A 26,399-nucleotide genomic window follows, 5' to 3' on the forward strand; every position below is an offset into this window, starting at 1 on the left:
AGCCTAATGCTGGATTTTGCTGAATAGAAAGCTTATCAGAAGTCTTAACTGACTGTTAATAAAAAGGGCTTGGTATAATGAAAAAAGCACCAGTCTGGCCATCTGTAGAGATCTGTCCAGTTTCAGCACGGTCACCTACCAGCAGGTCAGGAGGTTCATCCCTCTCTCATTTATTGAGCACCTGCTGTTTTGTGAGGCACTGTGCTAGGCACTGGGTAGATTAAAGATGAATTGGGCATGGTCTTAACTCCCTAAGAAGCAGACTGATGGGAAAGTCTTGAACAGAAAGGAAAGGTAATACAGGGAGACAAATGGTATAATAGGAGTCAGTGGAGAGCAGTGTGGAAGTGAGGAAGGGTCTCCAGAGATAGCTGATTGGGGCTGAATATGAAGACAGGTGCGTTTTGACAGAGAAATGTGAGAAGGACCCTTGGGTGGGAGAGAGTCACGGTTGTAAAGCTGTGAGTGGGCGTGGGCTTGGCGAAAGTGTAGAGATGTCCTGTCGCAGTGGGAGGTAGCAGTAGCAGGAGACGGTACCAGAGGCATGAGTTTGCCCAGATGGTGGAAGACCTTGTAAACCGAGGCCAGATGATTGGATTTGGCTCTAGTGAGCGACGGGAAGCCATCTAAAGTGTAAGCAGAGGAATAAGATAAGGGCATTGGAGATTAAAATGAATGAGTTGATTTTCCTAGGAAGTGTGAGAAAGTAACTTAGGGTATTGTGGTGATCCTCACCTCTCAGGGGTTTCGTTGCTACTCTGCTAACATGGCTTTGTATTCCACTCCCTGAGGGGGCTGCCCACTGAGTCTTTAACTTGCCACTGGCTGACACCGGCAGAGGAGTGAGGATGAGCGTAAGAGGCATGGTGATTTCTTTATCCCTTTCTCCTTCAAAACTCAGATCTGATGTGTTCTGGGCATTGGGCTTAGAGAACGTGGACCTATCTCTATCTCCTTTATAATAGTCACATATCCTGGGATATGGAGCCGAAGGGGCCCTGAAGGAAATGAAAGCATTGGGTGTGTTAGAATGGAACTATATAGGGGATTTTTAAAAAAATGTCCCCCTTTTTAGTATCATGGTTATGTAATAACTTTTTTTCCTTTGGCCTCCTCTAAGTTTTAATTTTTCTATTTAGCAGCAATTTGGCCCTTGTAGGAGATAGCAGGACCAATTATATTTGCTTCCGAGTACCTGACAGTTACCTCTGCCAGCATGGCCTTTCCCCTCTCTGCACATTATTTTGTTCAATTAAGAAGATCATGCTTTCTTCCCTTGCAATATCCAGAGAAAGAGAATTGAAAGTGAATGAATCAGGAAGGGAAGAGACTCTGAATTCACCATCCCTGATTTTTTTTTCCTAGGCTTCCTGCCTAGTCCCCTGTCTCTTCAGTTACAGGTCTCTGGGACTCCCATGCAGTGAGGACTAAGAAGGCCTTCCTGGGCAGATATCCACCTTTCTCTGTGTTCTGCTCTAGTGTTGTTCCCTATTAGCACAGAACATCTATCACATTCCTTTTGTGAATTTCATCATTTTCAGTTATGAGTTTTACTTGCAACATTACTTGAATTAAAAACAAACCATAGCATCTGCCTGGTTAATCTAATAATGACAACACAGCATCTGGCTAAGAGGAATACAGGAAGTGGGAAGAGGAATATGGTGTCTGTCATGGGAAGGGAAGCAAGCTTGTTGCAGATGGAAACAAAATTGCCCTCCCAAATGACTGCTGTCTGTCTCCCTTTAGCTATTGTGGAAAACATGGCAGAGTTCCGGCCTGAGATGTGTACCGAGGCTGCCCAGCAGGGTCTTCTGCAGTGGCTGTTGAAGAGGCTGAAGGTCAGTTTGGCTTTGTGGGACTGCAGCTCACACTGCTCTTTGCTCTGGGCCTGGCTGAAGCTGGCTCACAGGCACAGATGTTTGTCCCTTTTGCTATGGGATCTAGTTTGGGAATCTTTACTGAAAGACCTCTTGCATCTTTCTTTGCTTTTCCCTTGTTTGTTTTAAAAGAAGAGGCTTTGAAAGTAGCCTCTAATACCTCTGAAAATATTAAAAACATTTTGTAAATACAAATAAACTCATGTGGTACAGAAGGTATAAAACTGAAAGTAAAAGCTCCCCTCAGCAGATTCTTTCTAGTTCTGCTTGCCAGAGGCAGCCACTGTTAACAATATTTTACCTATCCTTCCAGAAGTTTTCTGTGTATCTAGGAGTGTGTGTGTTTTTCACAAACAGAATTATACAATATTTTATTTTGCAAGTTGGTTTTTTCACTGAACTAATAGCTGCCTAGTATTCTGTTTTATGTATATACCAAAATTAACCATTCCCTTTTTTATAACACTTATTCACTGCTGTGTAATAAGTTTCCACTGTTATAAGCAGTCCTGCAGTATATTCTCATATACACACTTTTTTTTTTTTTTTTTTAGGATTTTATTTATTTATTTGACAGAGAGAGAGAGGGAACACAAGCAGGGGGAGTGGGAGAAGGAGAAGCAGGCTTCCCACTGAGCAGGGAGCCCGATGCGGAGCTCGATCCCAGGACCCTGGGATCATGACCTGAGCCAAAGGCAGACGCTTAACGACTGAGCCACCCAGGCGCCCCTCTTGCACACTTCTCTTAGTTTATGTCTAGGATAAATTCCTAGAAGTAGAACTGATAGAGATCGAAGGATACACACATTAACAATTTTTGGTGGGTATTGCAAAGTTGTTCTGCATAAAGGCTGCCCCACTGATTTGAGAGTATCTGTTTCCCCTAGCAACACTGGGTACTATCAGACTTAAAGTTTTGTTAATCTGCTAAATGAAAACCGGTATTTTATTTTATTTTCGAATTTTAAAATCGGAAAGAATATTGGTTTCTACTTGTTTGTTAGCTATTTGTATTCATTTCTTTTAACTTACTATTTATATCCTTTGTTCATATTTATATTTCTGTTGGATTGTTTATTCTCTTTTCTTCTTAGTATAGCCCTTTTGACTATCTTTTTAACAATTAGTGCTGTTCTATAGAGTAAATGAGGAACAAGAGAGGCAAGAGCTTCTCTTAAGAGTAGTGTTAACCAAAGGTGTGATGGGAGGCAGTTTGGGACTGCTTATATGCTATTGAAATGGTCAGCAAGCAAGGATTCTCAGCTTTTCTGTGAGAAGGAGGCATTTGTTCATAGCAAGGATGATTCTCTAAGTATTCATGGCCTTGCTATGCTTCAGAGCGTCACAGAGATCCAGAAAGTCTGAGGTACGTCAGGTCAGATTTATCCCCCCACTGTCTTGGCAGGGCTCAGGAAGAATGTTCTGCCTAAGATAGCATATGCCCCATGATTACCCTTTTTTCTGATGATTTAAGTTTTCCCCAATCCTACTTATTTAACCATTTGTTCCCATGAAACCTATAACACAGACTTATATAGCATGACTTGAACATACTCATATTCAGCTAGTCCAGATACTACCATCGATGAGTATGGGCACATTTGCCTGGCAGAGTATAAACTCAATGCATAGTTTGGTAGATTGCAACTCCCTTCACACACACACACACACACACACACACACACACACACACACACACACACACACACACCTACCTTTTGGGGGGGAAATAAATCAGGTCTGGTTAATTCATGCATTGTCATCTTTGCAACTTCCTTTTGATCTCCTCTCCTGAGTCTTGATGTCCTTTGGTTTTAGGACTAGACTTGTTTCCCCATGTAATTCTCAATATCTTCTTTCCTCAACATTCAACACATTTTTATTCTCCAAAGCTTTAAAACATTTTGGTAGTGAGGAGCGGAGGGGAAGAAAGTAGGACACAGAGTTGAGGGGATGGGATAGATGACAGGGACCTGAGCTGTTCGTGGGGTGGCCATAGGTGAGAGCTCCAACCTTAAAATATACAAAACAATCCAATAGCTCTTGTCTCTGAAGTCAAGACCAATTTCTTTCAGTTCCTTGAGACTTGATACTGCTTCAGGGATCCTTCATTAAACCAGAATGTCAGGCCTCCTCTGCCTTTCTAAACGTGTTGAAACTTGCCAGTCTTTTCTTGAACTGGTAACAGGAAGGGAAATTGAGACCTTTGGGGGTTTGGCTTGGATTACATTACCCTAATGAGAGTAATAAAGAATCCCACTTGATAGTCTAGCAAGCTAGTGACTCTTGCCTTTTAGGCACAGCTTTATGTAATCCTCGGGGCATAAATAGCTATGTTGCTGTCTCTAAAACAGTTTTTCAAGGTTTCAGGGTATCTAAACATTAAAATGCTATTTGGTTATTTTACTAGTAAGCAAGTGCCCATAGAAAAATCCTGTGCTGCCCAGATCATTAATGAGAATCTTGCTTAAGGGTAAGGCCAGCAAGAGGCATGTTTTTAAAAACAATGCCTTGCTCTTTTTTCTCATCATCTGGGAAAGTGCTTGTTATAATTTTCACCATCATAAACATACTGAATCTGAGTGCTGGACCTAGATCCTGACTTTCACCAGTGGAACTCTAAAAAATACAGATTTCCATGGGGCACCTGGGTGACTCAGTCGGTTAAGCGTCTGCCTTCAGCTCAGGTCATGATCCCGGAGTCCCAGGATTGAGCCCTTTATCTGCAGGCTCCCCACTGAGCAGGGAGTCTGCTTCTCCCTCTGGCCCTCCCCCGTTTCATGCACACTCTCTCACACACACTCTCTCTCTCTCAAATAAATAAATAAAATCTAAAAAACAAAACAAAAGCAGTTTTCCAGACCCTTTGTCTCAGTTTCTGTCTTTGGTATATTTTAGAGAAGTTCCACCTGTGATTCTAATGGACAACCCTCACTAATATTCTCTGCTCTTTGGAGATGTGAACATTACTGTTAGCCATTTTTATTCTGCACTACTCCTGCACTAGATTTAACACTCCATTTTCAGTGTGCCATTCCCTGTTCAAGAACCTCCTTCTACACGATGCTGATGACCTCTCCATCAGATCCCACCTTTTCTGCTTACTTTTAAAGTCCCCTTATACCTGGCCCAGTCTGACTTTTTCATTTCTCACTTTTTAAATGTTGGTCTTATTACTTTTCAGACATTTTTACCTACCCCCTGCCCTGCAAAGGTCAGAATGATTTTGACCTCTGTATCTGTTGTTCATGCTCCTCCTTCCACCAGGAATGACTCCTGTCTTTCTTACATACTTCTCAGTTATACGCAGCCTTCATTAATCAGTTTAAATCCCTACTCTTTCATGTAACCACCATCATTTTTAGAACTGAAAGGAAATTTATAACTTCTATTGCAAATTAAAAAAATCGAGACCTATAGAGATTAAGTGCCTTGCCCAAATTCATACGGCTAGTTAGAGATAGAGCTGGGATTAAATCCAAGACTCCAGACTTTCTTCACACACCCTTTCCATGGCACTACTTTGCCCCCCAGCCCATTGCCACCTTCTTTCTTGTCTGAATATCAGACATTTTACTTTTTCCATACTGGTTCTCTTGTGGGAGGCAGCAGATCTGGGTTCTGACATTTACCTATAACTGTGTGACATTTATCCTCATGAAGCATTTTTTCTTCACCACCCGGCAGACCTTCTTGGTGTATGTGCTTATTGTCTTTCTTTAAGTATCCATCAACTCTTTAAAAGCAAGGACTGGGTCTCCATTATTTTTGCATCTCCCAGTTGTTCTCAAGATGTGTTCCCATGGCAACATGTTAAAAATGCAAATTCTTGAGCCTACCCCTTGACCCGCTGACTCCACCCATCTTGGGTGGGTCTGGCAGTTAATTTTAAGAAGCCCTCCAGGTGACTTGGCGGCTGGTTAACATCTGAGAACCACCATAAGTTTATGTTGCCTGTTAAGCCTTGCTGTTTGATCATCCCATATTTATTCAGTAGTCTTTGAGTATTTCTTCAGTGAGTGGCACCTTGATGAGTCCTCTTTTGGTGCTGGTAGCCTAGCAGTATATAGAAATACTCACGGATTTTTCATCCACTTAATGAAATGTCACTAATTTGTGCTAATGAGGATGAAACCTATTGCAGACAATTGCATTAAATGGGTTAGCAGGTGAGCAGGTAACAGGAGTGTGAGCGAGACCATCACAGTTCATTTTTATGGGGAATACCAGCTTATTAGGATGTTGTGTACTATTGAAAATAACACCAAAGCCCAAAGTTTTATTTTTCCTTTTCTAAAAGAAACAAAATTAAGATTCCCTTTGTTTCCCAGTTAAATCAGTGTTTCAGAAACAGTTGCAACATTCAGCATATGAGCTAATGAATTGAGAATAGGCTACATGATACTATGCGTACAACTGGTTGATGGGAAGTTCTTAGCCTCCTATGACCAGGAGCTGGGATTTTACAGGGCACAATCTGCTTCAGCAATTGTACAGAGCTGTGGATGTGTCTGAACCTGCCCCATGTGTTCCAGGTACCAGAGGTGAGCTGCAGAAATAACCTGCAGCTTCTGGCTGCGGGTGGGAGCATAATTGTTTTGTACTTTCCAAAAAAGCAGCAGTTCCCAAAGAGGTGAAGTTTAATTTTATTCGAGGCTAGTACATGCTGAGTACAAACCTATGCTTGACTCTATAATTACTCTGACAGCTGAAAGATTTAGGATCACCAGGCTCCTGGATAGGAGACAGCCCCCAGAAGCTTCAGGTCCCATTGGTTAACTTCACAAACTCCAAGAGACCATATCTCCTAAATGAGTTCTCCTTTCTCCTGATTTTAACTAAATATCCTTGTAATTTGGCAGTTTGATATTTTGTAAGCTTGGAGGCCATCGTCTCTGGCTGATATTTAAATAGAAATAAAACTTGCTTGGTGACTTTTTGTCTTTGGCTAGACGTGAAAGATTATAGACTCCTTCCTTCCCACCTGTCCCACAGTTTCCTTTATTTCTATTCCACAAGATTAAAATACTTGGTTGTCATTATCATCACCATTAAGTTTTCCCCATCTGATATGAGTGCCATGTGTTGGCTGTTGACTATGTGGGAAGCGTTATTCTGGATACCTCACATATATTATTTCTGATCCTTACAACCTTCCAAGTGGGTGCTGCTATCCTCAGTTTACAGATGTGGGAAGAATTCCACAGAAAAGTGATTGCCCCAACCCCACGGGAAGTATGGGGCAGAGCCTGTGGCAGTTGGGCCCGGGTATCTCCAAAGCCTCCCCTTCTTGCCAAGATACTTTACAGTGTACCCCTTTCAGGGGCTCTGAAGCATTTTAGGGCTCAGTGTTGGGGAGTTACGGGGTCTAATCATTTTGACTTTCTGATTAGATTCCTCCTTCATGCCAGTTTTTCAAAGAACCTATATTTTAATAGAAAAAGTGATGAAATTATAATTTTGATTTTTAAAAGTTTACTTTGGGCAAACTGGACACTCCTTGAAGTGTTATAGCAAAAGCTGGAGATTTCCTGGGGCAATCAGGAATTTTCAGTAGAGGGGAACTAGCTGTTGGGTGCCTGTGATGTATCTACTGTTTAATTTAATCCAGCTACCCCATGAGGAAATTATTACTTATTTTTACTTAACATAAGAGAAATTGGGCGAGAGAGGCAGAGTAATTTGGCCAAGATCACGTAGCTGAAAACCATAAGAGCTGAGATTCTAGCCTGGATGTTTCTGATTCTAGTCATGAGAAAAACTTCATGTGTTAGGTACTTCTGTATTACCGTATTTAATTCTCATAATAACTCTCCTGATATGTTATTCATTTATTTTATTATTATTAGGATGTTTTTTATTATTTGCTTTTTACAGATAAGGAAATTTAAGACCAAGGAATGTTCCTTGGGTCATAGATGCCCACTCTCAGTTCATGGTGCCCTGGATGTCTTAGGAATTTCGTTTTTACAGTGCCCCTATACCAGGAAGGACCTAACAATCATGTTTATTAAGTAGTTAGGGTCCAAGCAATTTAATATGTATTTATGCCCTAACAATTTAGTAGCCATTTGAAAAAGTAATACACATGAATTAAAAGAAAAAAAATATTTTTATTTTATACTTAAAGACCACAGTTACTTACTAATAGATGTGTGTGCCTTTTGAGTGCTGCACAACTTCTAAAACCTTGGAATCCAGTTGAACACCACCACCCTCATTCCTGCTCCATACTGATTTTCACACAGTTCTTTTATTGCAGCAACCACCAAAAACCAGCTTCACAAAGACAGGATGTCATCAAAAGAGTATACCTGGAGCTAGTAGTTAATGCAGTGTTCAACAGATGTCAAATGTCACTGTGCTTTCTTTGGAAATTTTAAAGTATCCTGCAGTGCCCCTGTGAACTGAGTTTGACACCCCAGGTACCTCGGCACATAGTTTGGGAACTGTAGACTTTGTGTCACATAGGTAGTACATGCTCATGAGTCAAACCTAGGTGCATCAATCCTAGATTCATATATATATTTTTTAAACATGACCGTATTACTTATTAAAATTATTTTTAATTCAGCGTAATATTTTTAAATGCCGTAACAATGGACAAGGTTCACGTCTAATTCACCTGTGTGCTTTCATGTTTAGTTCTTTCTCTTGCATATAGCAGATGCCCAATAAATACTCGTTGAAAAAAGAAAGAGAAAATCTCCCCCTTATCTTGGAGATAGGATTTATAAAATCAAATAAAGGACAAGAGGCATTGAAACCACAGAAAGGCTATGATGTCTTTTGGCTTCTTTTAGTTAAGTGCATCTTGTTTCAAACAAGAACCCTGGTCCTTGAAAAGCTGCATATAAGTGAAGTGGTGGTGGCTTAAATCATTTAAAAATACCAGTACTTGTAATTTAAATAATTTGAGTAAGTAATTTTATTAGCAGATCCTTGATTCTGATAGAGATGCTTACCCCTTGGCTTATCACTTGTGTTTTGACTTTTATAAAACTGCTTTCCTTAAAGTGAAACATACTACAGATTGCATTTAAACCCTGGCTGTTATATGCTGAATTTCTTGAAACAAGGCCTCAAGCTTGCCCAGGGAGCATACCTTGCAGAGTCAGTACACGTAAGACTTGGCATTAACAGATCTTTTAACCTAAGATGGTCAGCTTCCTGAAACCCTGTGGGGTGCACTTAGGCTTGATGAGAAAAACGTGCATAGAAAACTGAAAAGTTGCTGGGTGTTGCTTCATTAGGGGCCACTCTTCCTTCTTAAGTACAAAATCAGTGTCCAAACAGAACTGTGAATAGCACTAAGGTGATGGAGGTGTTAGCTCTAAGACGAACACTTCCCTGTCCTTTCCAGGTACAGAAATGATTTGTCATTTCAAAAACCTGGATAGGTAGCAAGGCTGCTGTTGATTAACAATTGTCCATGTGCCTGCATTTTAAGGACCAAGGGACGGTAAATAAAAACACATCGATGAGGTTTGCTCCTCTGTGCACCTTTATCCAAAGGGGCCTTATTAATGGTGAGATAGTTGTCTTGCTACCGAAGCAAAAATGTGGACAGCCATAAAAGATAGTCTCTGCAGTAGATATGTCCCCTCTGAAACACCAAGTAGCAGAGCATGCAGCAGGAAAAGAATTGTGGGTAGTAATTTGGGTGTTAAAATATTAACACATTTCTGCATTTTTAATGTGGTTTCCTTTTTAAATAGTAGGCAGATTATGGCACACGAACAGATAGGTTTATGATTTCAAATTAAATTTTAAGCATTAAAAAAATCCAAAAGGAACTACTTTATTATAAATACATTCAACTAATCTAAACAAGAACTTGCTTTCTTTTCACCTCCTCTCATCATCTGTCAGCTAATTTACAGCCTAATTTTATGATTGTAATATGTGAACAAAGCTTCATAATGGATTTTAGTCTTAAAATTTCAAAACTTTCAAAACTTTCAATCATTCTTCTAGTTCGCATTTGAGTATGTACTATAATGCTAGACAACAGTCCCTGGACTTAAAATGGGGAACCTGGGAAGGCTTCACTGAGGAGGTGACTTTCATACCTGGGCATTAGCAATGTGAGAGCCATTGTGTACGTCTGCCATTTATGGTTTTACTATGTAGTATTTGAGTCTGATCTCTTGAGAGTAGAGGCAGACTTTTTTTTTTTTTTTTTTTTTTTAACCATTAACCTGCCTTTTTGCTTTCTAACTTCTGCTTCTTTCTAACTCAGATCCTAGTTCTTGTGAAAAATTCATCCCGGGGAAGGAAGCATGGCCCCTTAACGTTTTTTCTCATTTCTCCTATTTCCCCACAGGCAAAGATGCCTTTTGATGCCAACAAACTGTATTGTAGTGAAGTGCTGGCCATATTGCTCCAGGACAATGATGGTGAGGCTCCCTCTCAGTATTGATATTCTGTTAGGATAGGAGCCAGGCTTGTTTCAAATCATGACAGCAAGCTCTCTTGCCTTTGGCATCCCCTTGCTCTCCCTCTCGCTCTCTGTGCAGCTTTTGTACTCTGTCAAGCTGTATTGATTTTGTTTGCTGATGTATCAGTGTTAGACGGCTGTAAAATCTGACAGTTAGCTTCATTTTTTTCTTCCTCTATTTTTTTCCCCTTTTAGAAAACAGGGAATTGCTTGGGGAGCTGGATGGAATCGATGTGCTTCTTCAGCAGTTATCCGTGAGTAATTCTTATGCTTCCTGTCTGCCATGAAGATACATGGCCTGCTTTAAATGGGAGGTGGAGCTAGAAAATGTGGGAAGAAATAGGCCATGTAATGCAAGCCATATGGAGTATGTTGGCAGGTTTGAGGTTACAGTGGAGCTACATAGTTTGCCTCCTTTTCTTAGTCATTTGCTCTTTATGACCAGGTATCACTGTGTATCTGCTATGGATTTTCTCCGTCTTCTGATATTTGTCAATTCAGAAGAGGTATGCTTCCTGCTTAAGTGTATATTCTTGGGCCGAGAATACCAAATTATTTCCAGTTGACCCAGTCCCAAGATTAATCACTTCCTTTCCTTTCAGTCTGCCAGTAAAATGGATTCTCTTCATTTAGAATCCAGATAAGCTCAAGGAATACAAGTTCCAATGCTGTGGGATAGAGGTCACGGAAGAGGATAGGGAAGGATGTGGTTCTAGAGGCTGGAATAAGAAATTAGAAAATGGGGCACCTGGGTGGCTCAGTTGTTAAGCGTCTGCCTTTGGCTCAGGTCATGATCCCAGGGTCCTGGGATTGAGCCCCACATCAGGCTCCCTGCTCCGCGGGAAGCCTGCTTTGCCCTCTCCCACTCCCCCTGCTTGTGTTCCCTCTCTCGCTGTCTCTCTCTCTCTGTCAAATAAATACATAAAATCTTTAAAAAAAAGAGAGAAATTAGAAAATGCCATTTTCTCATTGTAAGAAATGTAAGTCTAGTTGAAATGTTCTGCTGGCATTCTGAAAATACTGTTAAGATTTCTTCTAACAAATCTCTTCTGTGCTATTCTAAAACCAAGACTGAATATAGATCATTTGGATAAAATCTTGAGTGTTGGGAGTGTCTGAGATGTCAGTTTGCATACATCTGCCATCTTGGTGCCAGCAGCCTGAGTGGCTTGGCCTCCACCCCAAAAAATAGAGCTTTGAAATGTGAATCTGTTCCCAGTGTTCTGGGAAGGTGCTTCGTCCTGTTCCTGCAAGATTATTGATCATTTTTTAGTGGAGTCTCTGGGTATGCATATACTGATAAAAGGCTTTCCTCTTAACATGCCGTGTATCTCTGGCAGAGACGAAACTTCTGCTTTTAGCTATTTCCATGACTTTAGAGCCACAACTGCTGTGTAAGGCAGTTCAGTAGCCCCAACGGTTAGGAAACTTCCTTAGGTTGTGGCCCTTCCAGATTGTGGTTTCTGTTAGAAGGGGTGAACTGGGTCGTGGTTGGGCTGGGCAAGTAGAGGGCTTTGGAGGGAACTGGCAAAGTTGGTTTTTGACCTGGAGACGGTGGTTTCAGCTGTATATGCCTTTTATGGAATTTTCTATGTCTGTGCTCCATTTCACAGTAAAAGGGTTTTGTTGGTTTGGGTTTTCGGGTTTTTTTGTTTTGTTTTGTTTTTAAATCTGCCTCGTTGGAACTATCAATCACTTATGGACCCAGTGGTCAGTTGAGTGTTTTGGTTTTTTGTTTGAACTGATAGCTGTCTAATACCTGTGACTCAGAAAGTCCAGTTTCTCTAACATGGAAGCTGCAGAGAATTTTGTTTGGTGAGCTTCTGCTTCCTCAGTTGCTGGGCTTATCAGGACAGGCAGACTTCGGAAATTGTTGAGTGCTGACTGATGAAAAGATGTTCTCTTATGGCTCCATGCTTTCTGGTGTCTTTGCTCAACAGGTGTTTAAAAGACACAATCCTAGCACCGCTGAAGAGCAGGAGATGATGGAGAATCTGTTTGATTCACTCTGTTCCTGCCTGATGCTCAGTTCCAATCGTGAGCGCTTCCTGAAGGGTGAGGGTCTACAGCTGATGAATCTCATGCTCAGGTACGTTTCTTATCTCCTAGTGCTCCCGTTTTTTTTGTCCAGCTCCTCACCGTTAGCCCAAATTCCAGAACACATATCTATGGCCATTGAGTTTCTTAGATATGAAAAACAGTAGGTCCTTCAGGGGGTGGGTGGGTGTGGGTGTGTGTGTGGGTGTGTGTGTGTGTGTGTGTGTGTGTGTGTGTGTGTGTGTGTGTGTGTGGCGAGAGGGTCTTCTCTCAAGTTAAGAGTGGATGAATAGAAAGTACATTTTGGTCTGTTTGTAACCTGTTGTATCAGTTGGTGATATGACTGCTCTCGAAGGGAAATGTCTTTTTGCTCCTCTTACTGTGTTGGTTTTGGGAAATCTAGTCATGATCTTGTAAACATACCCTATGTTAATTTCTAACTTTATATCACATAGACCTATCTATTCCATATGTTTGTCTGTATTTTTCTTGTTGATAGCAGAGTATCATTTTTTATTTATACATATTTTTCATTATATATTTTCTGTGAATTGCACATGTGCTATGTGGCTTGCATAGGAGATATGAAAATGTGCAAGACAGTTCTCGAACTTTTCTTTATGGTAATTTCCTTATAGATCTTCCTATTATTTATGCTCTAATTCCTTAAGGTATTTAAAATGGATATCATGTTGGGGCGCCTGGGTGGCTCAGTCGTTAAGCGTCTGCCTTCGGCTCAGGACATGATCCCACGGTCCTGGGATCGAGCCCCACATTGGGCTCCCTGCTCAGCGGAAAGCCTGCTTCTCCCTCTCCCACTCCCCCTGCTTGTGTTCCCTCTCTCAGTGTGTCTCTCTCTGTCAAATAAATAAAAATAAAATCTTTAAAATGGATATCGTGTTTAGTATATTTCATGGAATCCTAATGTTGGAAGTAAATGGGAGGTAGCTTGTGTCAATAACCCTTGAGAAATCTGGGAGAAATGGGAGCAGGGGTATGGTGACCAGAGTGTGGTGGGGTTAAGTGGCCATTTTTTAAACTGAGAGCCACTAGACTATGTTTGTGTGGCTGGAAGACACTAATCATTATTACTCTTCATGAAATCGAGCTAGAGTCTGCACTCTTGAAACTTCTATTCATGTACATGCAAACTATGTTAAACTAGATCTTTGAAAAAATTTTTTATAAATTCAATAAATGTATCTATTAAATATAATTTAGAATATAGACATGCAAAACTGCTGTTAAAACACTGATAAGGTACTATGTTAAGTGCTGCGCTTATAAAAGAAATGAGTAAGACAGGATTCCTGCCTCTAAGAAGCTAAAAAAACAGCTCTTGTCATGTAAACACAAGCCAACTTTGAGTGTAGATTTCTTTCACTCTTTTTTTCTGTAATTATTTCCTTGTTTTTGCCAGCTTTTTAGTCCTGTCACAAATGTAATTTTCTGTACTGTTTCTTTTTAAACTTAACGTGGCATTTCTCATGCCGTGACATCTTTGTGGGAGTTTTCAGTAACTGTATAATGGACTCTAAGGAAAGATAGCTTACTTCGTATTCTGTTGGTGATATTGAGACTATTTCCATTGTTTTGATATTGTAGCAAATTCTTCAATGACCATGTTTTTGTTTAAAACTATTTTTGTATTTAAGATTTTCAAGGTTATGTTTCTAAAATATCTTCTCTTTAGGCATGTGTAGGGCTGGGGGCACAGTAGACCTCTTCGTTTGTCCAGTGCATACGAGACCTTGGATTGATTGAAAATCTTCCTTTGTGGAATTGCTTTAAAAAATCTATTTTAAAGTGCAGAGAGGGGCATTGGAATTATTCGGAGGCCTTTAGTGTTCAGCTGATTTTTGCTAGCTTTACTCTCTTGAGTCTTTTGTTTGTTTATCTCCTTTACCCTTCTAATTGCCTGTTCTTTTGTTGAAATGACCCGCCTTCTCCCAAGTAAATGGCATATAAAGAAGATGCATTTGGCTTCCTGGGCCTTCTAACCTTAAAACTGTACTCTACAGGGACTTTTTCCTAAGCTTCTTAAAGGTCTGAACTGCCAATGTCTTTGGATGGTTGAGTGCAAATATGAAGTGATGTATTCCTGTAGCATATGGCTTGGTAATGTGCAGCAGTGGGGAGCTGAATAAATAATCAGAAATATGGATTATTCAAACAGGAATGCTGAGATTCTGGGAGCCTAATTAAAAAGGTGCTCCAAAAGCTTTAGAAACTGTACCTCCGTAGGATCTCCTCTAACTTTTCATTTTTGAATGCTGAAGTTACTGTTAGATTAATTCTTTTCATTAACTAGCTATTTTAGCAGATTCAGCATTCCCTTTTTTCTCTTTCCCATGCTTCTTTGTTCTGTGTTATTTTTCTTCTTCAGACTCCCAAATGGAAAGTTTAATTAGGAGGGATTTTTTTTTTTTTCCTACTAGATTCATCCTGATCTAGCAAGAGTTGCCAAGTTGCTCTCTGTCTAGAGAGAAGCCCATTCAAGACTTGGAGGCTGTAGCACTAGAAGTTCAGGAAAATTCTGTGGTTCCATTGCTCCTAAGTACCACTCTTTACTGGGATTTAGGCATTGAGCAATCATGAAATGCCCTCCTGGAAAGGTGGCAGTGTGATATAGCATGGAAGAGTGGGTTTTGGGAGTTGAGGTAAATGTGGGTTTGGAACAAAGCTCTTTCACTTACTAGTGGCTATTTGGTGAGTTACTCCAACCTTTCTGACCTCTGATCCTCAGTTTTTCATCTGAAAAATGGGAGTAACGATGCCAAATTTGCAGGGATTTTGTGGAAATTAAACTATATGTAATGTGTCTGGGACAGTTCTGCAGCTATTAAAACACTGATAAATGTTAAATTACTATGTTAAGTGCTAGGCTTAATACAGAGATGAACAAGACAGGATTCTTGCTTTTGAGAAACTCAATCACTAGTGAGGGAGGCCAATGTTAAGTAACTGCAATATAATTTAATGTGTCACATGAACTATTCCTCTTAAGGGTTTGCATATCTGTGAATTTTTTTTTTTTTACATTTCTGATTATTGATAAGCAAAGGTCATTAGCAAGATAGTCATTTACACACACACATTATCACACATGCACATATACTACCCAATTTAATATTTATCAACTTTATTGAAGCATAATTTATTTATAATAAAACATGCCCATTTTAAGTGTATAGTTGTAAATTTGATGGATGTATCCATCTGTGTTTTCAACACAATGGAGATATAAAATGGCAATGTCCAATAGAAATGTAATGCAAGCAAGGTATATAGTTTTATATTTTGCAGTAGCATGGTAAAAAGGTTAAAAAAAACAAAATTAATTTTAATAATACATTTTATTTAACCCAGTATAATAAAAATCATCTCAACAGGTAATCAACAAAAAATATTATTGCGCCATTTTACTTTTTTCCTACTAAGTCTTTGAAATCCAGTGCATATTTACATCTCAATTCAGTGCTAAATTTTCATAAAGCACTTGCTTTGTATCTAGGTTTCATAAGATTTATAGTTGGAAAGTAGATTCCCATACCTAAGTTTCTCCAAACATACTTAGATGCTTCCTAATAACTGAATCAAATATCAGTTTTTAAATTTAAATTTATTTAGTCTGTGTTTTGTTTAGCCTGTGTCACTCAACAGATTGTTTTTGAGATTCATTCATTTTGCATGTATCAGTAATTTGGTTCTTGTTCGTTTTTAGCAGTATTCCATTATATTTCTGCATTCCATTGTATCCGTTTTTTAATTTATTCACCTCTTGATGAACATTTGGGTTGTTTCCAGTGTCTTGCTATTATTAATAAAGCTGCTTAAAAATCTTTAGATAAACATATATTTTCATCTCTCTAGGGTAAATACCTAGGAATGGAGCGACTTGGTCATATTGGAAGTGTAAGTTCACTATTAGAAACTACCAAGCTGTTTTCCAAAGTTGTTGTATCATTTTCTGTTCCTCACCTTCCCCACACCCCAGCAAGGCATGAGAATTCCAGCATATCCTCCTTAACAGTTGATGATTAGGCTAAATTTCTTTAAGAATCTTCTCCCCCTATGTCACTTCCTCAGCCCTCTCCTTACGCCCACCCACCTACCCACTCCCAAATGTTGAGGATTAGGTTCTAGCATCCTCTGCTTTCCACTATGGGAGCATTTACCATCCTGTGTGGTAGACATCTGTTTGTCTCTGACTGTATTATAAGACTCTTGAGAACAGAAACCAGGTCTTCTTCCTCTTTTATCCCTAGTACCTAGCAATAGATACACATTAGGTTCCCAGTAAATATTTTCTAAATGAATGAGAAAGGGATCTGAGAAACATTTTTGCTGTTTTAAATCATTGGGTTATAGAATTTCTAGCAAATCCCATTCATAGACCCAAAGAATGAGTGATTTATTAAAAGCCATATAGTTGAGAGCTCAATCTTCTGCCTAGATACATTTAGTTCTAGTTTTCCCTGTCAGATTTTTTTTTAAAGATTTATTTATTTATTTTAGAGAGAGAGCATATGCGCAGGGGGAAGGGCAGAGGGAGAGAGAGAGAATCCTCAGGCAGATTCCACACGGAGCGCAGAGCCGGATGCAGGGCTCAGTCCCCGGACCCTGAGATCATGACCTGAGCCGAAATCAGGAGCTGCTCAACCGACTGAGTCACCCAAGCACCCTTCCCTGTCGGATCAGTTTTTGACCTGATCTTCAAGGCTCTGGGGAATCCAGGCATCAGCTGCAGTGCTGGGCTTGCTGTCCTGTTTGGCCTGTGCTCGTGCTGTGCAGCAGAGCAGAAGCCAACACAAGTGTCCACACTTCAGTTTATCCTCCTTTGGGACATTTGAACCTCTCAATACTCTCTCTCCATAATCCTCCAAGGTATTTCAGGGTTATGGTTTAGGCATTCATTTCTTATAACCTTTCTACTCAAGATCCAGAGAATTCCTTCATGCAGATTTGCAGTTCCTCAGCATTTGTTTATAGGGACTTTGAGGAGGTCTACTACCTCTTTGCCTTTACCGGACAGGCCTTTCTCCTCTGCTTTATCCTCCCACCCAGGTGTTAGTTTAGTTGTCAGGCGACTTTTTTTCACTCCTGTGTTAAGAGTGTTTGGATTCTACAGTAGTCGACAGAATCAGTAAGAAAAAAAAAAGCTTTTCATTTTTTGTTTTTCCTCTGTCAAAGGACAGATGAAGACATTTTGGAAAAGAAGAAAAGATTGTTGAGGTGATATTTAAAAAATGGAACTCTTGCTGTGGAAAAAGCAGCAGATAGCCATCCTAGCATCTAGGAACTCCCCCCCCCCCCAAAGGAATATCTCATTTAGTCATAGTGTTTTGATAAGGAAAGAAAAATGATGGGGTGAGGGTAGAAGACGCAGAACCTCTTGGACAGTATATACTGTGTATATATGATATATCCTCCCCTGATGGAGAAAATACTTCTCCTTGTGTGTCCTCATTCTTTTGCTTTGAGTGTCAAGAATTATGGTACTGAGAGGATGTTTGCGTGGTCTTTGGCTAGCAGCAGAAGAGTTAAGATACGACTATGAGCCAAGTGGTATTTTTGTAGTCAGGGATATTTGAGAGAAAAAGAAAATTTAGGAAAGTCACAATTTATTGTGAAGTTTAACAGAATGATTAGATTCAGAGAGTCTAATTCTCAGAAATAAAACTAACTTATACTTATTGGGGGGGAGTGGCCATTATAGAATTTAGCCAGACATGAAGGTAGAGCTCTACAAATGCCCTCTTGCCCCCTGGATGGAGACTGGTTGGCCTTTTCTACACTCTTGGTTACAGATTTCTCTTTGGTAAGATGGTTGCTGCAAATAGAAGATTTCAATATATCAGGTTTAATTATAGACTGTACTCCAAATCGTTTGCTTCCTGCCACCACAGAGCACTTTTTTTTAACAATATGTCCTTGTTTCAAATGGTTCAGTGTTCTTTAAGAAACAACAAAGCCAGTGGGAGACAAGAATTACATTGTCCGTTTCCTTGAAAATGTTGACATGAAGCTTATTACTTCTGTTGTAAAACCCTGTTTCAGTTAGAAAGAGAAGAGACCATTGAGATCCCAAGGGATGTGTACAAATGCAGCTTGGGGTTGTGTAGCAGAAAGACAGTGAACCTATCTTGGTTATTAACTGTATAGACAAAAAAAAAAAAAGAGAGAGAGAAGGGTACATAGACACATCCCTTTAGGAACTACCGATTTTTTTTCCCCCTGAGGTTTCTCAGTAAGATTTTCCTTAATTTAAAGAAAAGTGTCTCTGACAAAGAAAACAAAAAAATGGGGATGGTATACCATCTACAAAGTAAGTTTTTGCAGGCCCAGTTCTGGACTTAGGCTTGAACCAAAGTGTAAGGGTAGGCAGGCCAGCCTGGGGAACTTTTAAACCTTGAAATTTTACTCCCTTTGTTTTTACCTTGTTCTATATTGGTTTTGTTCCTAATGAACATGGGAAGGTCCAAACTCAACCGCATTATTACTCTTGTGGTCCTTTTCAGGTTTTTGTTGTTTTTTAAGAGCTAGAGCTTTTTCTTCTTACTTTCAGTCTCTGGGATTTAACTGCAAAAGCAAAATAATAATGCAAACATTTTAGAAATCAGTTGAGCTTCCTGATAGGGTTTTATACAGTTTGTGCTTCAAACTGCACACACACATCTTGCTTGTTGTTTGTCCAACAAGCAAGCGTTCCCTTTCCCCATTCACTGAATATTATCATTCTTTCTAAGATGGATAATAGTAGTTTGCACCTGTTCTCTGGGAACCAGAAAAACGCTTCAAAGGACAAAGTAATCCTTCCAACAGCCCTCCAGGCTGACGTTACTTTTTCATAAATGGAAAGTGCTGGGACTGAGAAGGCAGATTAAACTGAAGCAAGATTACTTGGCAGGAAATGGTGGAGGACCTGTCGGAGCCCTTCCATCAGACTTCATAGCTATTCATCATTCCAGGGCTGCTAAATTGTACATATTTAAAGTACACAAGTTGATGAGTTTTGCAGTGTGTGTCGACCTATCATACCATCACTGCGAACATGACAAGAAACAAATTTATCGTGCCCAAATGTTTCCTTGGGCCCCGTGGTAATCCATAACTCCTCTCCCTCCACCTCAAGTCTCTAGGTAACCATCGATTTGCTTTCTGTCCATTATAGATTAGTTTGCATTTTCTAGAACTTTATGTAAATGGAGTCATACAGTATGTACTCTTTTTTTTTTTTTTTTTTTTTGCTCTGGCATATTTAACTACTATAATAATTATTTTAACTATGATTATTTTGAGATTCATTCCATGTGTATCAATAGTTTGTTCCTTTTTCTTTGCTGTGTAGCATTCCATTTTATGAATATATCTCTGTTTATTCACTTGTTGATGGGCATTTGGGTTTCTAGTGTTACTGCTCTAATGAACAAAGTTATGAATATTCAGGTACATATCTTCGGGTGGACATCTTTTTCATTTCTCTTGGATAAATGCCTGTGAGTTGAATGTTTGGGTCATATGATAGGAATATGGTTAACTTTTTAAGACACTGTCAATCTGTTTTTACAAAACTGTTATACCATACCATTTTTATATTCTCACCAGCAGTGTATGAAACTTCCATTTGCCCCATATCCTCACTAATTCTTGGTGTGGTCAGTGTTTTTTGTTTTAGTCATTCTAGTGGGTATCTTGTGCTTTTAATTTTCATTTCCCTTGTGGCTAATGATAATGGGCTTTTTCCATGTGCTTATTTGCCACTCATACATCTTCTTTGGTGGCGTCTGTTCAACCTCTTGCCCATTTTGGCAGGAGGAGGGGGAGTTGTTTGTCTTATTGTTGAATTATAACAGTTCTTTATATATCATAGATACAATCTGTTGTCAGATAAATGTTTTACGTATAGTTTCTCTGAGCCCATAACTGGCCTTTTCCTTTTCATAGTGTTTTGAAAGTTTTAAATTTTGCTGAGATAAAATTTTTAAACTTATTGCAATGATTTTACTCCATTTGAGTAAACTTAGGTAGTCAGTGTCTTTCAAGGAATTCATTTTATCTTAGTGGTGTAACCAATTGGCCAAAAGTTGTTCATGAGTACTCCCTTATTTTTTAATATCTGTAGAATCTGTAGTGATGTGCTCTACCTTATTCCCAATGTTGGCCTTTGATGTCTTCTTTTTTTCTTAATCAGGCTGGCTTGTTGATCTTGTCAGAGAATCAGGTTTTTCTTACTGATTTATCTCTACTACTTTTTGTTTTCTATGTCAGTGATTTCTTCTCTGATCATTTTTTTTTCCTTCTGATTACTTGGGGGTTCAATTTGCTATTCTTCTGGTTTCTCAAGGTGGGAATTGAAGATCATTTAATTGAGATCTTATTTTTTTTTTAAGATTTGTTTATTTTAGAGAGAGAGCACACAAGCAGAGGGTGGAACAGAGGGAGAGGGAGAGAATCTCAGGCAGACTCCCTGCTGAGTACAGAGTCTGATGTGGGGCTTGATCTCACCACCCTGAGATAATGACCTGAACCCACATCAAGGGTTGACCACTTAACCAACTGAGCCACTCAGGAGCCCCAAGATCTTATTTTTTAACATGTTTGATGCTATAAATTTCTCTCTAATTGCTACCTTAAGCCTGTCACACACATTTTGATATGTTGTATTTTCAATTCAGAATACTTTTTTTTTTAATTTTTTTATTGTTATGTTAATCACCATATATTACATCATTAGTTTTTGGTGCAGTGTTCCATGATTCATTGTTTGTTCATAACACCCAGTGCTCCATGCAGAACGTGCCCTCCTCAATACCCATCACCAGGCTAACCCATCCCCCTACCCCCCTCCCCTCTAGAACCCTCAGTTTGTTTTTTAGAGTTAATTCAGAATACTTTTATTCAGTTCAAAATACTTTCTGATTTATCTTTTCATTTCATCCTTGACCCATGAGTTATTTAGAAGTGTGTTATTTACTTTCCAAATATTTAGCGATTTCCCAAATACCCTTCTATTTTTTATTTCTTTAATACCTTTAATACCATTGTGGTCAGAGAACTTTAATACCATTGTGGTCAGAGAACATACTTTATGTTATTTGGATCCTTTTAAATTTATTAAGACTTGTTTTTGGCCCAGAACATAGTCTATGTTGCTGAATATTCCTTGTGCATCTGAAAAGAATGTTCTGTAAATATCAGCTAGGTTAAGTTAATGGTGATGTTTAAGTCTTCTATATCCTTACAGATTTTCTGTCTACTTATTCTATCAGTTATAAAAGGGGTGTGAAACCTCTGACTGTAATTGTGAATATGTCTGTTTCTCCTTTGAGTTCTGTCAGTTTTTGCTTTATGTATTTTGAAATTCTTTTAGGTGCTTAAATATTTAGGAGTATATGCTGTCTTGCTTAATTGACTCTTTTATCATTATGAAATGACTCTCTTTATCCCTGATAATGTTCCTTGATCTGAAATCTACTTTGTTTGATATTAATATAGCCACCACAACTTTCTCTTGATTAGTGTAAGCATACTACATGTTTTACCATCTATCATGGAATAAGTTTTGTCCCCTCCTCTATTCATATTTGAAGCCCTAATTCCAGGGTGGTTGTATTTAGAAATAGGGTCTTTAAGATGATAATTAAGGTTAAATGGGGTCATAACGGTAGGTCCCTAATCCAATAGAATTGGTGGTTTTATGAGAAGAGGAAGAGACATCATCAGGAGTATGGTACACAGAGAAAAGGCTGTGTGAGGACATGGTGAGAAGACAGCCATCTGCAATCCTATGCATCTTTGTATTTAAAATGTGGGGGTTTTTTTGTGGGTAGTACACATTGGAGTCTTCATAGCAATTTCTGCCTTTTAATTTAGATGTTTGTGCCATTTACATTTTTGCTTTGTCTGCACCATTTACAGTTTTGCTTTGTCTGCCTTCTTTTATTTTTTAATTTTATTTTTTTAAGATTTTGTTTTTTAAGTAATCTCTACACCCAACATGGGGCTCGAACTCACAACCCCAAGATCAAGAGTTGCTTGCTGTACCAACTGAGCCAGCCAGGTGCCCCACGTCTGCCTTCCTTTAGATTAACATTTTTTATTATTCCATGTTATTTTCTTAGGTGGCTTCTTAACTCTTTCTCTTTGCCTTTTTTAGTGGTTGTTTTCAAATTTGTAATATACATCTTTAACTTACTACAGTCTGTCTTCAGGTAGTTGTATACGATTTCATCTACAGTGTAAGAACTTTGCAACAATATACTTCCATTTCTCCCTCCTGGTTTTTGTGCTATTGTTGTCATATATTTTACTTATGTATATGTTATAAAGACCAACACATATTGTTTATCTTTTTGTTTAAACAGTTATCTTTTAAAGAGATTTTTTTTTAAGTTAGAAAAAAATCTTTTATTTTTATCAACCCATTTGCCATTGTCAGTGCTCTTCATTCTTCTGTGTAGATTCAGATTTTCATCTGGTATCAGTTTCTTTCTTCCCAAGTGATTTCCTTTGACATCTCTTATAGTGTTGGTCTATTCGTGATGACTTCCGTCAACTTGGGTATGTCTGAAAAAATATTTGCCTTCACCTTTGAGTGATATTTTCACCAGGTATAGCATTCTGTGTTATAATAGGGTTTTTTTTTTTTTCTTTCTTTCAGTCTCTTAACAGTGTTGCTTCACTGTCTTCTGGATTGCTTGGTTAGCCATGAGAAGTCTGCTGTCATTCTTATGTTAGCTCTGTATGTAATGTGTCCCCTTTTGTCTGGAAGTTTTTAGGATGCTCTCTCTTGCTGATTTTGAACAGTCTGGTTATGAGGTACCTTGATGTAGTTTCCTTCATGGCTCTTGTGTTTGGGCTTCATTGAGCTTCTTGGATCTGTGGGCTTGTAGTTTTCATCAAATGTGGAAATTTTTGAGATCATTATATATTTTTTCCCCATCAAGAACTCCAATTACATGTATATTAGGCTATTTGAAGTTGTCCAACCACAGTTCACTGGTAATCTGTTAATTTTTCTCAGGCTTTTTTTTTTCTTTCTGTTTTATTTTAATTTCTATCATTATGTATTTAAGCTCACTCTTTTCTTCTGCACTTAATCTCATCCAGTGTGTTATTCACCAGACATTGTATTTTTCTTCTCTAGATATCTTCCCTGTTTCTAGTTAGCATACTGAAGCTTTTTTTTAACCTTCTTGCATATATCACATATAGTTATAATAAAACTAGTTTAATGTCTCTTAATTTGTCATCTATGTTATTTTTATTATTTTTCTCCTCTTTATGGTTAATGTTTTCCTGCCTCTTTAAATGCCTGTTAATTTTTTTTTCTGAAATTTAAATATTGTGAATTTTACCTTTTGGATGCTGGATGTGTGTCTATGTGTGTGTGTCTATGTCTCCTTATAAATATTCTTGAACTTTGTTCTAGGATATAGTTAAATTACTGGGAGTAGTTTGCTTCTTTGGAGGCCTACTTTTACGCTCTGTTAGGTGGGACCAGACTAGCCTTTAGTCTCTGGCTAGTTTTGCCTCAGGACTGAAGTGGTACCCTCCTGAGTACTCCACCTGATGCACTGTGAATTCACAAAGTCTTTCCACTCCAGCTGGTGGGAACACAAACTATTTCTGGTCCTCGGTGAGTTCTAGACACTGCTTCCCCTTCTTTCAGGTGGCTCATTTCCCGCAGCCTTGGTTAGTTTGCTCACATGCACTGAAGACTCAGAGAGACCCTGTGCACATCTCAGTGCAGCGCTTGGTCTGGCAATCTGCCCTGTGAGCTCCAGCTGCATCGGTCTCCCCTCCTCTGCTCTGCATCTCCACCCTCTCTGCTCTGAGGCCTGGAGACTCTCCAAGCAGCTAGCTGGGCTCATTGCATGTGTTTCCCTTTCTCGGGGATCACTGTCTTGTGCTACCTGATGTCAAGTGTCTGGAAGCCATTGTTGGATATGTTTTGTCCTTTTGTTTGTTTGTTTTGGGTCGGGGGGGTGATATAAATTTAGTCCCTGTTACCTCATCTTGGCCCAAAGTGGAAGTCCAAGAGCATATTATCTATTTTTAAAAACACTTTCTAGTATACATTTTCTTACTATTCAATGCTAGTGGACAGTAATATAAATAACTTTTATGTATTGATCTTACATTAAGCAACTTTGCTATGTCACGTATCAGTCTGGTTTTGTTGCAATAGCAACTCTGCAACCTCAAGGACTTTCAGTGACAGATGTTTATTTTTCACTCCTGATACATCCATCACTGGCCATCTGAAGTTCTGCTCCACATCTTTATTTTGGGATTCATACTAAAGGAAGTGTTCAGTGGGATGTGACTTTCTCATAGCAGAGAGAAAAGGCTGATTAATGCAATAAATCTTTAAACTTCTTCTCTAAAGACACCTGTATTACTTATGCTCTCATTTTATTGGCCATAAAATGTCACATGGCCAAGCCTGATGTCCTTGGTGCAGGGAGGGAAGTATAAACAGTGATGTGTTTGAGATAGCTCGTACAGGCTCATGAAAGCTCACTGTGCGCCTCTCTTTCCCACACCATGTTTAGTGGGATCACATTGGTAACTTGAAATCTGGTAGAGTGGGAGTATTTACGCCTTGTAAATTGGAAAATAAAACAATCAGCACTTTTTTCCTGGAGAACTACTTGTTGAACTTTTAGTAGCAAACCCCTGGGTATATGCCCTTTTTAGGGAGTAGCAGTTAATAGGTAGGAACAAGATTATTTTCTGTCACATTTCATTTCAATAATTTGTTAGTTTGTGTGTGTGTTTACATTTTACTAGCTATGCCTTTTAATGCAAGATTAAATAGGAAGGAGTAGTGATCAAGGGCAAACTTTTCTTATTCCTGGGTTAAAGGGAATGTATTTTATTAAGTATAATGTTTGTTTTCAGAAAGGGAATGTATTTTATTGAGTATAATGTTTGTTTTGAGTTTTTTGGAGATAGCATTTGTCAGATTAAGGAAATTTCTTCTCTTATTGATGTCACAGATTTTACATAATTGATCAGTCAATTTTATCAAAAACTTTTTCTGCATTTACCGAGATGGTTTTTTAAAGTTAATATGGTGAAAATTGCATTAAAGGATTTTCTAATGTTGAACTAACCTTTCATTCCTGGGAGAAGCCCATCTTTTTTATGTTTTATAGGATTCTGTATTTTATTTAGGAATTTGATACCAATACCTGAGTGGGTTTGGCCAGTAAGTTTACTCTCAGAAAGCTTTTGTTTGTTTGTTTTAACTTTGTAAATGAGTTGAATGATGCTTTATTAAATGAGTTGAATAATGTAGGAGTTTAATATTAGAATTATTTTCTTCTTGAATATTTGGTAGAACTTGATAGTGATTGCTTCTAGACTTTAAATTTTCTTTGAGAGAAGATTTTTAACTACTGATTGAGTTTTCTGAATGGCTTTAGACCCATTCAGGTTTTCTTTTTTCTTTTTTTTTTGAGTCAGTTGGGAAATTTATATTTTCCTAGGAATTTGTCCATCTTACCTGCTTTCCAAGTTCTGGCTTAAAATTATTCCTTATGCTCTGTTGGCTTAATATCTGCTGTATCTGTAGTTCTCTCCCTTTCTTTTCATACCCATTACTGGTTTTTTTGTGTGTGCCTTTTCTCTCTTTCTTGATCCCTTTTGCCAAAGATTTGTCCATTTTATTGGTCTTTTTGAAGAACCAGATTTGAGCTTTGTTGATCCTCTTATTAGAGATTGGCAACGAAGGCCTGTGGAACAGATCTGGCTGAGGCCTGTTTTTCTATGACCAACAAGCTAAGAATGGTTTTTGTATCTTAGAAGTGTCACATATATTTTAAAACACACACAAAGAAAAAGATGCTACAGAAACAATATACGGCCCATGAAACCTACGGTATTTTCTGTCTGGCCCTTTGCATAAAGTTTGCCAACGTGTGCTCTTTAGAGCCCTGGTTTTTGGTCACTTGATTGTTCATCTTACTTTACCGTCAGGTCAGCCTATGGCATAAGTGGTTTCTCTGCATACCGGGCCCACCATAGTGCTA

At 38.8% G+C, this 26,399-nt stretch overlaps 1 protein-coding gene across 1 annotated transcript in view; it reads left to right on the forward strand.

Annotated features, from left to right (window-relative positions):
* CTNNBL1 (catenin beta like 1) overlaps positions 1–26,399 on the forward strand; it is a 161,698-nt gene that overhangs the window by 64,513 nt on the left and 70,786 nt on the right. The window contains exons 7-10 of the mRNA XM_027623383.1: positions 1,750–1,841; positions 10,207–10,279; positions 10,516–10,574; positions 12,261–12,409. Of these exons, the coding sequence (XP_027479184.1) occupies positions 1,750–1,841; positions 10,207–10,279; positions 10,516–10,574; positions 12,261–12,409 (373 nt within the window). The remainder of the gene's footprint in view (positions 1–1,749; positions 1,842–10,206; positions 10,280–10,515; positions 10,575–12,260; positions 12,410–26,399) is intronic.

Source organism: Zalophus californianus, chromosome 8 (genome assembly GCF_009762305.2).
Source record: "Zalophus californianus isolate mZalCal1 chromosome 8, mZalCal1.pri.v2, whole genome shotgun sequence".
NCBI classification, from domain to species: Eukaryota; Metazoa; Chordata; class Mammalia; order Carnivora; family Otariidae; genus Zalophus; species Zalophus californianus.